General features: G+C 44.8%; 1 protein-coding gene across 3 annotated transcripts in view; it reads right to left on the reverse strand.

Moving 5' to 3' along the window:
* Positions 1 to 2,828: 2,828 nt before the first annotated feature.
* The window catches only part of ATG2A (autophagy related 2A), a 114,548-nt gene continuing 101,361 nt past the window's right edge, over positions 2,829 to 16,015 (reverse strand). For all 3 annotated transcript variants that reach the window (XM_030217736.1, XM_030217737.1, XM_030217735.1), the window contains exons 35-42: positions 14,869 to 14,953; positions 14,242 to 14,431; positions 7,043 to 7,115; positions 6,605 to 6,687; positions 6,155 to 6,276; positions 5,409 to 5,563; positions 4,314 to 4,466; positions 2,829 to 3,842 (exon numbers count right to left, since the gene is read on the reverse strand). In XM_030217736.1, coding sequence (XP_030073596.1) covers positions 3,606 to 3,842; positions 4,314 to 4,466; positions 5,409 to 5,563; positions 6,155 to 6,276; positions 6,605 to 6,687; positions 7,043 to 7,115; positions 14,242 to 14,431; positions 14,869 to 14,953 — 1,098 coding nt within the window. In that variant the 3' untranslated portion in view covers positions 2,829 to 3,605. The remainder of the gene's footprint in view (positions 3,843 to 4,313; positions 4,467 to 5,408; positions 5,564 to 6,154; positions 6,277 to 6,604; positions 6,688 to 7,042; positions 7,116 to 14,241; positions 14,432 to 14,868; positions 14,954 to 16,015) is intronic.

A 16,015-nucleotide genomic window follows, 5' to 3' on the forward strand; every position in this document is an offset into this window, starting at 1 on the left:
CGACTAAAATGATAGCAGGGATGGGATGACTTCCCTATGAAGAAAGAATAAGGAGGCTAGGGCTATTCAGCTTGGAGAAGAGACGGCTGAGGGGAGACATGATAGAGGTATATAAAATAATGAGTGGAGTGGAACAGGTGGATGTGAAGCGTCTGTTCACGCTTTCCAAAAATACTAGGACTAGGGGGCATGCGATGAAACTACAGTGTAGTAAATTTAAAACAAATTGGAGAAACATTTTCTTCACCCAACACGTAATTAAACTCTGGAATTCGTTGCCGGAGAACGTGGTGAAGGCGGTTAGCTTAGCAGAGTTTAAAAAGGGGTTGGACGGTTTCCTAAAGGCCAAGTCCATAAACCGCTACTAAAAGGACTTGGGAAAAATCCACAATTCCGGGAACAACATGTGTAGTATGTTTGTACGTTTGGGAAGCTTGCCAGGTGCCCTTGGCCTGGATTGGCCGCTGTCGTGGACAGAATGCTGGGCTCGATGGACCCTTGGTCTTTTCCCAGTGTGGCATGACTTATGTACTTATTTCTCCCCTTCCCGATCACAGTCTCCTCCTCTTTTCCCTTTACTTCCCCTCCATGGGCACTAGCTCGCCCCTGCCCTCCATGATCACCATTTCTCCCTTCCACTCCATGACCACAGTCTCCCTTGTTTTTTTTCCATCCCCTATTTCCAGCATTTGTCCCTCTCAAACATTTCTCTCTCTGCCCTTCTTCTACCAGCAAAATTTCCTGCTCTCCTGAATCCTCCCCCCTCCCCGTGGTCCCCTTTCTCTCTCTCTGTTCACTCCTGAACCCTCATTCCTCCCCCCCAGTCCACGTTCTCTCTCTTCTTATAACTGCTCCTCTCAGCCCTCAGACTTCGTCTTTAGTACTGCAGGCATGCTTCTCCTTTCAATCGCCCAAAACCTCTGTAGCGTCCTGCCCGGAAAGAGGAAGTTCTGTCAGAAGAGGCAGGACGCTAGAGAGGCTTCGAGCAGCTGAAAGGAACAGCATGCCTTCATAGCTGCAGAGCTAAAGGCAAAAATCAGAGGGCTGACGGGAGCAAGTATAAGGAGAGAGAACCACTGCTGCTGCCTACAGCCTCTCCAGTCTAGCACCGGACCCAGTGGTTACTTCTGGGAAGTGAGACGTTAAAGTGCGTTAAAAGTTTTAATGCACGTAAACATTTAACACGTTAATCGTGTTATTAACAAGTTAAATGTACAGTATATGTGTGTGTGTGTATACACGCACACACACACACACACACACACATATACATACATATATATATACATTCACACACACACACTTACTTTATACCCTTGAATAGGGACCTGGTAGACATTGATGATGGAATAGGATAAGCCATAGGCCACTGTTTGACGAATATTTTGCCCAACACAGCAACAAGAACTAGACAGCTTAGGGATGGGACTGGATATTAGTATGCTTGTCCCCCTCCAAACCAGATATTCTCTTGCCCTTGTTGGTAGGGGTGGGGCCTGAAAGATAATTGAAGGGGGCACAAGAATAGAAGGTTGCCCAGGATACCAAATACCTGAATCACACTGGCCCCGACACCACAGCACAAAAAGCTTTCCCCCCCCATTCATAGGGATCAAAGGTGGACAGCTAGGCATGTGAAAAAGCAGGAGAACAAAACAGTCAATAGTCATTTCTGCTCTGCAGATTAGCTAAGAATTTTCAGGAACAGCTAATCACAAGCCATGTGTTCAAGAGATCACAGCCTTAACTCACCATTACAGAAGGAAAAAAAAACCTAAACACTGCAGTTGCTTGAAATTATGACAGTGTTGCTCATTTCCCATATTTAAATACTGGCCAGGCTCCTTCTAAAACACAGGAGACGGTCTAACTTTACTCCTGCTGGCTCCAGGATATAAAAACGTGCACAGAAAAATGATATTTTCCCGAGGTCTCCCACCTCAGTCTTTTGGCATCCTCTAGCGTCAGGAAAGCATTTGTAAAACTCCAGATGGATTAGCTCACTTCCTGCCCAAGGTTTTGCAGGACGCATGCACTGTTGCTCATGTACATACTTGAACAAGGTTAGAGTGCACTGCACAGTGCACATTAATACCAATGTAAGCAACAAAATATTAAAGCCAGATGGAAGGGGATTTGTAAGCTAACTCCAGTATTATATGTGGATACAAAACTAATCCACGCCTGGGGCGATTTGCTGAAGCTCTTCTCACAATCTCTGTCCATGGGAGAGAAAAAAAAATGAAGCTTAGAAAATTAAATCTAAAGTCTGCTGTTTCCAACTGTGTGAACAGAAAAGTGGGGGTAAGTACAGGGCCAGTGGAGCACAGTAAGCCTGGTAAGCATAGCAGAAGGGCACAGATATTGGGAGCAGGGGTGGGCAGTGAATACCATGCTTACCTGGCCTACCAAGGTGCTAGGCCTATACTCCAGTACTGTATGTCTAGCCCCTTCATACAGGAAGTCTTCAGAGGGGGCAGGAAACAACAAACCTAAAGTGTGGGGTCTGTGGAAAAAGGCCCCAGATCAGGACTGCAGCGGGCCTGGGGGGATGCAACTATGGTAGCAGCAGCAGAAAGGGCAGTGGTGGGGGCTGAGGGAGGTGGTAGTGGTGGGTGGGGGGCACTGGTAACCTTAGATTTATCCCTGGGAAAGCAGGCCCTGGAATATCTGCACTTTTTTTCTTTTTGATAATTGACTACCCAGACTCCTCACATTCACCTCACATGGCAGTCCTGTTGATAAATCACAAGGCATACCAAACACAAAACAGAACCAGCACAGCCACTGGCGGGCACGCCACAGCAAATACAGGATCGCTCTTGGCATAAAAAACAATAGCTCTCTTTAATAGTCACATATTTCCCACCCCCAGCCCTCATTTTTGTTTTTACAAAAAGATGGCAGGGAGAGGTGGAGGCAGGCTCTTTCAAATCCATACACAATCCAAAGGGGAAAAAAAATTAAATGAAAAAAAAAATGATATCAACATAACAGCAGCTATTACAGCGAATAAGAGTTAGCTGTAGTCTTTAAGTACTGTGCTTATTTTTTCACCATCAAGAAGCGAAGGAAGTGAATAGGCAAGGAGGGATGAAGAGTTTTTAAGTCTGTATGGACTTCTTCATGAATCTTCTGAGAGCAGCAACAAACCTCTGGGATGGTTTGGAGGGCTGGCTGATTACTTTTACAAAACTGACAGTCCAAGCTCAGTTTCTAGCACACAGCCATAAAACCCCATCCAAGCATTCCCACCTCATCCCCAGGGGGCTAGTATGGCAGCTGTCAAAACGCACAAAATAAAAAGCTACAAGAAATCCTTGGCTTGTAAATCATTCACAAAAATCAGTCTAAGACAAATACAAAATGATTGAATTAGCAAGGAACACATGTAAAAGCGGATTTTTAAATAAACGTATTTAAGATGCATGTGTGTATTTAAAACTTACACAGATAATACACACACACATGAATTGTATATATGTATATTTTATATACACTTTTATATCTATAGAGTTCACTGGCGCAGGTCTGTGGCACTTTATTTGGAAGTCCTAAGCGTGGTAAGAGATTGATCAGCTCCTGCCCTGCCATGCATCTAGTCCTCACTCCTGACTTTCCTCTATCCTCCACTTCAAATACTCCTCCTTGCGGGCGTCGGGCTTGATCTGGTTACGCATACCTCCCAGCAGGTTGGAGGTGGCCTCTGTGGCTACGATCAGGGGCTTGACCACAGTGGGTGGGATCTGACGTAGGACACCACCCACAGCGCCTGTAAGGCCTTTTCGCTCATGGCCCCTGGCTGCCACATCACAAAGGGTCTGTGCTGTGTCAATGACCCCCTGGAAAGAGAGAGAGAGACAGAGAGGAGGTGAAGAGCTGGTAAAAGGGTGACCAAGAGTGTTGTAACATCCTTCCTCCCCCCCCCCCCCCCCAAAAAAAGTACCAGTTAGAAAATCAAGCTGTGCCTCATTTTTCAAAACCCTTTCGTATCTGCTCCTAAGCCTTGTAGAGGCAGTCAATTTTCGAATCATGTCACAAGTGGCCTTACACATGCTAGCATTCAGTTGGCTCATGGTGTGTACACCTGTGTTTTGAGTGTGGGCTTATATGTGAAGGTCATATTTCACAGCTCCCCACAGATGCTCATCCTCCTTCCAGTGCACCAGAAGGAAACCCGATTCCAGGAAGTTCTCCTAATATGAAGCAGATTTTCTCATTCCCCCCCCTCCCAATTGACACAGTTTTAAGTCATACAGTTTCATCTCTATGGGCATATCACATAAAATGCTATCCTGGTGGAAGCGACTCACTTCTCGGACAGTGTCATAAGCCTTAGCCACACCCTCTCGCAGGTCAGCTGGCTGTTGTCCTTTCTTCAGCTTCCGGGCGTACTTTTTGTCCATCACAGTTCTTGGCACAGGGGAGGTGGGAGACAGGATGTCATATACAGTTTCCGCCGTGGCCTGAGAGGGGATGGAAACGTCTTGCTTAGATTAAGAGTAAGCCATAAAAGCATGCCCCACTAGCTTACAATCATCTGCTCCCACAGCATAATCTTATCAAGCAAATTTTCATTACCCATGACCTGCATGGGCAGGGCACCTGCTGGACTTTTATTCTAGAAAAGTGGACCCAGTCAAATATAAGGGCAATGTTTGCGAGTTGTGAATTAGGACCTCTGCTAGTGAACCTGCTGTGTTTTTTATATGGTCGTCAGTATTGGTCTGGTGAAATCACTGTGCTTTATCAAATTTTGTTGTATTTCACAGGCAAGACTCCAAGCACAACCTGGGAGTGATCCACAGACCAGACCCAGGAGAACCTTACGGCCCACAGGATTCGACCAGCAGGATCCCGGCCATAGCTTGGATCTGTAAGAGCTAAGCCAAACAAAAAACAAGGAACAGCTGCACCAATCCAACCTACACCATCTGCTGGAGGTAGAGAAATACAGGCTGCATCTGCTGTTATACCACTGATATAATCAGAACTGGTCTGTTTTTCTCTACCTCAATCTGCTGGTCAAGAGTGGACTGGTCTAACTGCACAACAAGGAACATGTGCTTTGTGTCTTAAATTCCTATTACAAATCATCCATATATTTCACTGGGTCCACTTTTCCTGGTACGTTTTTGTGTTCTATGGACTTTATTGCCTCTTGTTTCTTCTGGATTTTTGCCCTATCATTTCTTGTATTACAGAGCCCATACAATCCTCTATGAAAGAGAGATAATTACTGCCTTTTCATACCTAAACAGTGAGGAGGAGTGACTGCTTCTGATGGTCCGCCTCTTTACTATTTGGTTCTTGTTCACATTCCCCTTCCCTCAGCATTTATAGAGCAGGTAAAGCATCTGTTGGCCCCATCCAGATGCTGGGGACACCCACACCTGCCTCTTGTATACCTGTATCGCCTGTACTAGCCGGTTACTGAGCTCTAGGGCTGCAGATGCAGTGGAGGTCCCAAAGGAAGCTGCACCCCGCTGCAATCCTCTTATGATGCGACCATCCTTCCGGTACTGCTCAATGGGCATCCAGAACAGGTCCCTCAAGCCATGGACTGGCAGAGACAGATAAAAATCAATGGTTAGTGGGTCCCCCATTACACACATTGCCAATCCAGCCCAAATGGCTTTACAGATGGCAAGATGCATGTATATAACTATATGTAAAGGCAGAATCCAAAGTGTCAAACTGGCAGCACAGACTATTCCACAACATATAAAAATCTCTTTTCTTCCTTAACTACAACTTGTTTCCTGGGGCTTGCCCCATCATATTATTTATAGTATGTTCATAACCTTCCCACTACTTAAGGTAAACAAACAAATCAAGACAAAAAAAAACACACAAACCATACAACCCCTGCGATGGAATATGGAAGATTATACTCAGTTATCACCATATCCAAGACAAAAAGAAACTGAATGATTCCTGGTTCTCCAAATCACATGGAAGGGCGGGGCGGGGGGGGGGGGGGGGGGGGAGAAGAAAATGGAAGACAGAGACACCATAAGAACACTGGAAAGAAAGAAGATGGGGTGTGTGTAGGGGGATATACAGAGAAAAAAAGTGCCCTGAAGAAAAATGAATGATGGTGTGGGGTATGGGGAAGAAAGTGAGATGGGGGTTGGGAGAGGTTTGTGCTTACAGAGCTGGACAACTGAATGCATGGGCCCCACGCCTCCCAGAATCCCTGGCAGCTGGTTCTTCCTGATGTCTGTCAGCCACTCGTTCAGTGCGTAGCTCATCACCTTGTCCACGCCCAGCAGCCTGGAGAGCAGAAGGAAAGCCCGCTCACAACCAGTGAACAAAAGTCAGAATGCAGTGAATCTCTCCTCCACTGCAGGATAGTGGTATCAGGTTCTGGTCCCTCTAGAGACTTATTTAAGCAAACACCCACAACTTTACAGGCACCACTTGAAAAATATGGGATGAAGAAACTCCAAGGGGGAGAGAATTGCCATAGTAGTGCGGTGGTACACACCCCTATCATGAATTAGGCTTGTTTGCTTTTTTAAGTGAGAAGTGGGTAGAGGGACCTCAGTAGTGGAGTCTCTGGAGACAGAGCTGCCCCTCCCCCCATCCAGGCATCTCTTACCCATGTCGGCAGCAGAGACGCTTCAGTTTTAGCTCTGAGCAGTTCAGCTGGGCCAGGCCAATGAGGATCCCTGCGAAGGTCCCCTGCAGATGGATATGACATGACAGTAAGGGCTGTTTTGTCAATGACATTATACTCACAGACCCGAGTTCCAGTTCCTTTTGCTGTAACTAGTGGGGTATACAAGAGGTTTATAGGAAGAGGATGATGGGGCCAGACAGTCACCTCCACTGGGTATGTATGGCACAAGCAGCAATGGGCTGAGATAGCAGGGGAGGCGAAGCAGGTTTGGCACAGTGTATATTGCTTGGAGGCAGGAGATGGGCCGATGACTCTCAAGGTTCCTTCATTCCCTCTTTCTGCCACTCCAGAGGTCTTTCCCACTTTCTTGCTAGTATTTTAAGAGTAAGGGAAAAGAACTTGGGAATTATTACTCACAACCTGGTCCATTGTGACGTGTTTGCCATGGTAGTCCAACCAAATCGGCACTTCAGAAGTAAATCGGAACTCCCTATCGGAAAGTAACGTAAAAAATTATAGGGTGGGGGTCATTTCATAACAGGGTGCCTAAAAACTCTTTATAAAATATACTCCCAAAGCTATACCCAAAGTGCACAAATTTACATCTCTTCCAAGGTCAATCTAATGCACATATTTTATTAAAGCATACCTGTTACGTCTAAACTATGCCCTGGGAACAACTACATGGAGATCATGTAAAAATAACCGTATCTTTTGGTATGCTACTTATACAGTAAGCATGTTTTACACATAGAAACTGGCTAACATGCCCCCCCCCCCCCCCAAAAAAAAAGCTTCAGAACTCTGTCCTCTTTAAGATGAAGACAGGCATGCTTTTATTTATTTAAAAAGCTAGGCAGATTACAACTAACACACACAATATAAAAACAAAAATCATATAAGCATACAAAACAATTAAAAAAAAGCAATAGAACACAACTACCTGCAAAAAGAAACTGGTGTTGCAAAACATGCATATGAAATTACAAGGGAAATGTTTAGTGGCTAGCTGACTATGAAGAAATTATGTCTTAGCTGATCAATTTTTTTCCCTGTAGCCCTACCAACCAGACCAGAACCTGTGGGTTATGCCTCTTGACCAGTGGATGGAAACAGAAAAGAAAGTAGTTCTGAGTGATTCACACTATTAGGGCACCGTGCAGCATCAGAATTGCTCAGTATACTGAATGACCAAGAAAGGTGAACAGGAGATGCCATATTATCAAGTTCATGAAAATATGAAATATGATTCTCTATTTATCCTTTCTGAATTCTTCCCTCTTCCTACCCTCATTATACATCCTTCCTCAAGTAACAACGCACTATCCCAATATACACCCTCTTCCCTCTCCCTTCTTCTACCATCCTCCTTACCCACATCTAATTGTTCACCTCTTTATACACTATATTATAGCTGTTTATCCATTCCATGTTATCTTGTAAACCTGTTATATTATGTAAGCCGCATTGAACCTGCTAATAAGTGGGAAAGCACGGGGTATAAGTATTACAAATAAATAAATACATAAATAAATAAATAAATAAATAAATAAAATGCTGTCCCCTCCCCCCAAAAAACAAAACAACACAACACACAAACAAAAACCAGACAACTCTTATATGGTAGGATGCACTGGGCATAGTGCCACCATTTTGGAGGCGGCACTGGAAGAGGAAGGTGCTACTCTCTCTTCCTTCACACAAGGAGGTATGGAATGGGGGAGGGGGCTGCTAGACCACCAGGGTGGGGTATGTAGCCTACTGGGCCATCAGAGATATTTTTTTGGGTGTCGGGGTTAGGGGGCTGGAGATCCATTGTGTTGGGGGGGGGGGGAGATTTGGGGGGCGGCCCAGGGGTCCCATAGACCTCCTGCGTTTCACAAGTCAGACCTGTCAAACAAGTGCAGGAGGATTGCGCCTGAGCGCATGCCCAGGAACAATCCTCCCGCACGTTTCACACAATGATCAACACTAATGACGTGACTAAATTATTAGTGTTGATCATTGGGGACATTCCCCACACTGCTCCAGTCCTTTTTTTAAGGCGCTGTTTTGGAACAGCATGGGGAATTGATCATTGGGGCCTAAATGAAAAGAAATTCAGGTTAGACAATTTTTCCTTCCTTAGCATCCATACCAATCCAGGACCTGTGAGAGGTAGCAAAGCAGTCCTTAAATAGGGTGGGACTGTGAAATCCAAAAACACAGAATCTGTGTTTTAAAAAGTGCCCACAGTTTGGAGTTCGTCAACCCTGTAGCGTTTAACAAAGGTGTGCAGCAAAGACCACGCTGCTGCTTCTACCCACAAGGCAGAATTTCCCCTTGTTGAATGAGCCCAAAGCCCTAAGGAGGATATATTTACCTTTCAAAATATATGCTGAAGACAAGTCTCTTTAAGCCAGCAGGTGATGGTAGCTTTAGTCTGTCAGACTTCCAGATATTATCTGACACCTCAAGATATTAAATAGGAATATGGTGGACATCTAGCAAACGCAAGGGCTTACTTTCCAGACCGCAGTCCTTTTTTGAAAAGGAAGGAAGCTCAATAACCTGATTCAAATGAAAGAAAGAAACCACTTTCAGAAGGAAAAAATGATCTGTCCTATCAAGACATCCTTATTCCTGTAAAATGGGGAAGTGATCCCTGCAGGACAAGACCTGCAATTCCAAAATCCTGCAGGCAGAGACAACAATCAACAAAAATGCTTGAGACTTAGGTCTTTAAGGGTCTTGTTCTTCAAAGATTCAAACGGAGAGAACACTAAGGCCTTTAGAACCAAATTTAAAATTTCATTCCATAAAGCTCTTACAAAACAGGAGGATGAATAGGGAAAGCTCATCTAAGAAAAACTATATCTGGATGAATTGCAACTGACAGCTGCTGCACTCTCTCTCTCTAAAGCATGCCAATGCAGCTACTTGTACTTTTAAAGAGCCCAACAGGAAGACCTTTACAAAAACCCTTTTCTGTATAAAAGGTGAGAATATGAGATAGGCAGAGAAAGGAGAAACTGCAGAAGCAGAGCACCACAATTCAAAAATTTTACATACTCTTGCATACACTTTGGAAGTGGAATGATTTCTAGCTTGAAGTGGAGAGTACTTGATCAGAATATCCCTTTTTCTTCAGGTGCAACCTTTCATGAGCCAGACCATAAGACAAAATGCTGTGGGATCGTCCATTACAACTGGGCCCTGCATCTCTTTTGGGGGCATGAAGAGGGTTGTCCATCTAAACAGAAATGAGGTCCACAAACCATGGTCTACAAGGTCAGTGTGGAACTACTAAGATCACCGGCCCGGGATGTGAAGCAATCCTGTGGAAAACTACACAACATCAGGGATGGTAAAAATACACAGAGAAGATGGCATGCTTCCCAAGGCTGAAGAAGAGCATCTAGGCCTCCAGGACTCTCACATTGCTTCTGGCTGCCAATAAATCCATCTGAGGAATTATATGAAAGGCTTCCGTAGAGAGTTCCCACTCTCCTGGGTCCAGAGTATGCTTGCTGAGAAAATCCGCTTGGGAATTCTGACCCCAGCTACGTGCACTGCTGATAGACAACAAAGACTGACTTCCACCTAACGGAAAAGAAATGTTGCTTCTTTGGCCAACTGTAAGCTCTTGGGGCTTCTTTGTCTGTTGATGCAGACCACAGCTGTGGCATTGTCCAAAAGAAAACTTGTATTGCCTAATGTTGGATGGAAGAAATGAATGTCTAGAATGACAGATGAACTGTTCCGAGTTCCAAGTGATCAATGGACCAGATTGCCTCTTGTAGTATCCAAGTACCTTTAGCCACCTGCTCACTGTAATGAGCTCACCAACCAAAGAAACTTGCATCCGTTGTTACAATGATCCAGTTTGGTGCAAACAGGTGCATCCTTTGGCTCGAGGTGTCCAGGGAAGGCAAACCTCTAAGTCCAATATTGTGGTGACCAGCGTGAGAGGAGACTGTATTGCAAGGGACCAGGACTACTGTCGTTTCAATGGACCTCAATACCTGTATGTAACTCCAAACTGATGGCAAACGAATCTTGAGTATCCACCAAATGTGGGACTGCAGTTTGAGAGCTCTGTGCTCTGGAAGGGAAGCAATACCTAACATGGGGGTCACTCCCAAGTACATGAGCTCCTGGGAAAGAGTCAGCTTGGTCTTGGACAAATCCTAGAGATCCTTGCACTCCTGAAAAGTAGGGGCTTATATTAACCAGTCATTTAAGTAAGGATGAATCCTGATCCTGGCCCGAAGAAGACAAGTAGCCACTATTACCATCACTTTGGAATAGGTTCCGAGTGCTGTGGCTAGGCCAAAAAGTATGGCCCAAAACTGAAAATGGTTGTCAAGAAATCTCAAATCTCAAGAATCTTTGATGTGGAGGCCAAATTAGAATATGAAAATAAACTTCCTTGAATCTAATGAGGGACCGCTGCTATTACGGATCATAAAGTCTCCCATCCTGATGTGTTTTGACTTGTAAGGCCCGATTTACTCCTTTGAGATCCAGGATTTGTCAAAAATTGCCCTCCTTCTATGGAACCACAAAATAAATGGAATACCTGCTGGTTCTCTACTTGTGAGATGGTACAGGTATCTCCTAGGTCCAAGAGAGTTGGAAAGGTATCTTGCACAGCCAACATTTTAGATGGAGCCTTGCAAGGAGAGAACAGGAAAGCATTTGAAGGAGGGCAAGTAAATTCTATCTTGATCCCTGACTAATCCCATCCAAGATCCATTGGTCTGAAGCGATTTGGGTCCATTCCTCCAGAAACAGTCAAAGTCCTCCTCCTCGCTGATTCCCTGAGAAATGGACCCACAATGGCTCATTGAGAAGAATGGGAATTTCCAGTGGAACAGTGTCCCCTGTTGAGTTCCTCATATACCTGCAAAAGATCAGATCAGACTTAGGAGAATCCCCTATTCAAACAGTAAAATCTGGATAATATACTGCATTGGAAAGGCTTTGGAAGTCTTCTTAGAACCCACCAAAATAGGATTACCAGACTTGGGAACATCTTGAGCTTGAGAAAGAAATGTCCAAAATGTCCAGGTTTTTAGAATCAACAGCATAGGTCATTTTTAAGAAACGGATGGGACTGCTGAGGTGGGTCACCCACTCTTCAACAGGGAACTCTCCATCTTGTAGTTGATCATATATACATAGAATCCTGAGACAAGGATGCTGGATGCTGAGAAAGGGAAGCAGATATTCTGGAGGGGCTGTCTTTCCTATCTAGAGGTTCAGATGTCTGGTCAGAAACAGAAACAACACTGCCTACATGAGAAGGATGAGAGCCCCTTTATGAGGTAAAAGCACAAATTAAGATGAAAACAATTGCCCTACTCCTCCAGAATCCAAATTAGTACTAGAAAAACCAAGAAGAGGAGGAGAAGACTAAATGGAAATATTATGGGATTGCTCTGAAAGGCAGTTCGCCTGTGGCAGAACCTCTGTGGAGCCCTGCTGAAAAATGGCTGTTTCCCAAGTGTTGAAGAAACACAAGTTGGTACAGCACAGTGTTCTGAAGACTCTCCCTGCCCCAATGCGGCTTTTTTTCTTTGCCAGGCTGCCTCCGTAATCTTGAGAGGTAACAGAAGTGCTGGCACATGAGGAACAAGTTTCCTGTGAGTTCAGCAGCCCTGCACAGAACAGTGCTTAATGTACTCTTCCAGGGCTTCTATTGCTGTGGCAGTGAAGTTATGTCACATGCACAGCAGCAAAGTAAATTGAGGCTGGTGCTTCAGACTACCTAAATCAGAGGGAGGGCTCGACATGACAGCGAGTCTGCCATTTGGGAAGACCCAAAGAATTAGTCCTCTCAGCGACCTCAGCATTTAAAATAAAGCAGTCACAGAGTACATTACCAATGAAGACTTCAGAAGTGGCAGAGTTCTGTTTTACCAGCAAACAAGTTAGGCAGCCAGGTCATTAGGGAGGGCGGGATCTCAGACTCCTCTGAGATATACCCTAATAATCTCTTTAAATTTAGAGCTTACTGATAATTTAGGACCCCCTGCTGAACTGATATCAGGTCCTCCGATTTGGTCAGGAGACATAGGACCTGTTCAAGAGCTGCACAGTCTGCCCATTACCATCTGCTGGACACAGAGAAATACTGAGCATTCTGATGCTGCATGGTGCTTTAATAAGGTGAATCTCAGCACTGAACTGCTCTCTTTGCCTATCTGCTGACTGACAGGCATAATAACCCACAGGTCCTGGACTGGTCTGGTATGGACGCCAAGGAAATAACTTACAACATTAAATGGATCATTTTATTAGTTTAATGATGGTGCTGCTGAAAATCCATGTTTGCCTTTAAACTTTACAAAGTTATACCTGCTACTGATGTGTTTATATATAAATGCTTAAGTTATTTATTCAGTGGTTGAATTCCACCACTGAGTAAATAACTTTCATGCTGTCCCTGGCCTGCCCCTAAGCCTGCTCTTTTTCCAAAAATACATTAAGCTGCTACACAGCCAAAGTTATTTGTATAAATGTCTGGATTTGTGTTCTTCATTTAACAAGGTCTTTTATTGAAAAACTCTTCATAATACAAACTAAGAAAACAACATCAAGACCTGCTGGAAAACTAGAATATGCATTACCCTTACTAAATAGTATATGATAAGAACACAAATGCACCCCACCTTCTATAATAGCCCCTCAAAAGTTCAAATGTAAGGCAGAGATTTAAAAGGCACTTTATTGTTATTGCCATCTGCATACGTGGTTCTATCGACTTCACCATGTCCACATTCCCTCAAGCTATCTACTGTTCCCATAAAACTATTCAACACTGCAAAGTAGTCCTCAACATTTGGGGATCGATATTCAGTGTGGTGTAAGCAGGCAGGAGAAGCTCCTTGCTGGTTAGAGCATGCTGAGCTGGCTGTCTGCTAAATTCAGCATTTAACCAGGCAGTGCTGCTGAATATCGGCTCTAGCTGCCCAAACACAGTGCTAGGCAAGTCTGGGGATGGAATCATGGGAGGGCTGGGAGCTATGTGGGCACCCACATTATTCAGTGCTGATGCCTACATACCTAAATGGTAGGTTGGAATGCAGAAATGGCAGTCCTAGCTTTGCCCATTTAGGTATATGGGTATGGCACTGAATCAGCTGTACTCATGTAACTTCCGGGTACTGCCGTGGACCAGGATATTGATCCAGGCATGGCCCAGCATTGAATAGCTGGGTCTATTTTAGCCAGCGGCAGTCAGTGCTTAAAAACCCCCAAAACAAAACACACACACTGCCAGCTGATAAGAATGTGCCATACTGGGTCAGACAAATGGTCCATCTAGCCTAGTATCTTGTTTCCAACAGTTGCCAAACCAGGCCACAAGTATCAGTTTAACTGTGGGACGTAACCATAGGCAGCATTTTGAGGTTGCCTTCAAGACACTACTTTTGATGATGTCCATTAAAAAAAACAAACAACCCCCCCCCCCCCCACAATGCTTGGAATGCGTTTTCACTCACAAATTTATGTTTTTAGTCCCTGATATTAGCCTGAGCTTTGTAATCTGCTTTCCTGCTGCAGTAGCCCAGTGCAATTCAATTTTTAAAAGCAGAGGAGGGGAAGGCAGAAACACTTTGATGATATACCTGAAGTAGATTGGCTGTTCTGCGGAAGATGATGAGACATTGGATGAAGAGCTGTTGTCACTGATGGTGGTCTCCAGAGAGCCCATTGGGTCATCCCCTGGAGTGAGTGGGCCCAGCCCAGTTTCTGTCTCCTTGCTTGACACTTCTGCATCCAGCATACTGCTGAGGCGGTGGCTGGAATCTGGTCGGGCTGTGCCAAGCAAAGAGAGATACTAAGGAAAGAGGTCCATGTTTATCTTTCTACTGCAAGACAAGAAGGTGTTTAACCCATCCCAGCACACCTCAGATGAGTCTTCTGCAGCACCCAGAATAAAGGTTGAGATAGGACTGCTGCAAAAGGAGCACTCAAAAGCCCCCTCTATTAGGGGGCTGATCGACAACTGTGGATGGTCAAAGATCAGTACTGGCAGGAAAAAGGACTTCAAGAGGAGACCCTGAATAAAAACCAACCAGAGAGGCATAAGGAGAGCTCCCTCACAGCAGGAGGATCCATGATGAAGGGCAAATGGGAAGGATTAAGATGAGTTGCTTCACTCCATTCATAAACTTTACATTACTTAAATATCCCCCTTTCCACCTGATTTTTTCTTGACGATATCCCATTATGTCCCATAACACCCTCTTTACCTTCTGTTGTGGTTTCTACGGGGATGACAGGGTTAATTCCAGCAGCCAAGCTCGTGAAGAAATCTTTCAGGAAAAAGAGGGCATCCTGGAGGGGGTGAAAAGGGATACAAAAGAAAGAGAATCAAGATGGCGGGTCAGGAATGTCCTGTTGATGGCATGAACCAGACTGCCCTTGTTAGCTTGTATTTGCGAAATCACAGAGCTGATAACCCAAAAGACCTGTATGAAAGGTCCTCTCAACCCTCCTGTGCTAAGACCAGAAAATATTCAGTTGGTCGAGCTCACTGTTTTGTTGCTGGCTAACTTGTGCATGGATACTTAGTGCCAGGCCCTATACAGGTACCAGATTGAATATCAAGGCCTAAGGAAGCCTTTTTGCTGTCCTAAGTTAACCAGTTAGTCAGCTGGGAACTGCCACCGAATATCAATGCCAGGGTAAACCCCAGCTCTTCTTACACTGCACCCTGGCATTAACTGGTTATGTGCCGCTTAAAATCTGGGTATAACCTGGTCAGTGCAATTTAACCAGGTAGAAGCAGCTTCTACCCAGTTAAGTAGTGCTGAATATTGCAACCACTGGTTCCCTCTCCCTTCCTCTTGGAGGCATAGGTGAATTTCAGGTTGGAACCCTCAGCGTCTCTTTGCACACTGAATTCTCTCCTCAAGCTGCCTTTACCTCCAACTCCCCCTTCACTTTCTCCCCAGACTCTGGCTGAATACTTTCATGATAAGGTTCACAAGATTAACCTTGAATTCTCAACCAAGTCACCTCTACCTCAGTCCATTCTTTCAACCCTTGCCTCCTTCTCTTCCTTTTCTAAAATCACTGTAGAGGAAACTGCACATTTTCTTTCCCCCTCCAAACTAACTACCTGTTCCTCTGATACTGTTCCTACCCATCTACTTAGCACTATCTCTCCTACTGTCATCCTTTCTACCTGCCATCTTCTTGATCTTTCACTTTCCAGTGCAACTGTTCCTGATGCCTTCAAACACGCCGCAGTTACACTACTCCTCAAAAATCTTCACTGGACCAAACCTGTCCTTGTAACTGCTGCCCTATCTCCCTCCTCCCTTTCCTATCCAAGATACTGGAATGTGCTGTTCACCAACATTGTGCTAACATTCTTTCATCTCAAGCTAGTCT

Source organism: Microcaecilia unicolor, chromosome 11, assembly GCF_901765095.1.
Source record: "Microcaecilia unicolor chromosome 11, aMicUni1.1, whole genome shotgun sequence".
In the NCBI taxonomy this organism is placed as follows: Eukaryota; Metazoa; Chordata; class Amphibia; order Gymnophiona; family Siphonopidae; genus Microcaecilia; species Microcaecilia unicolor.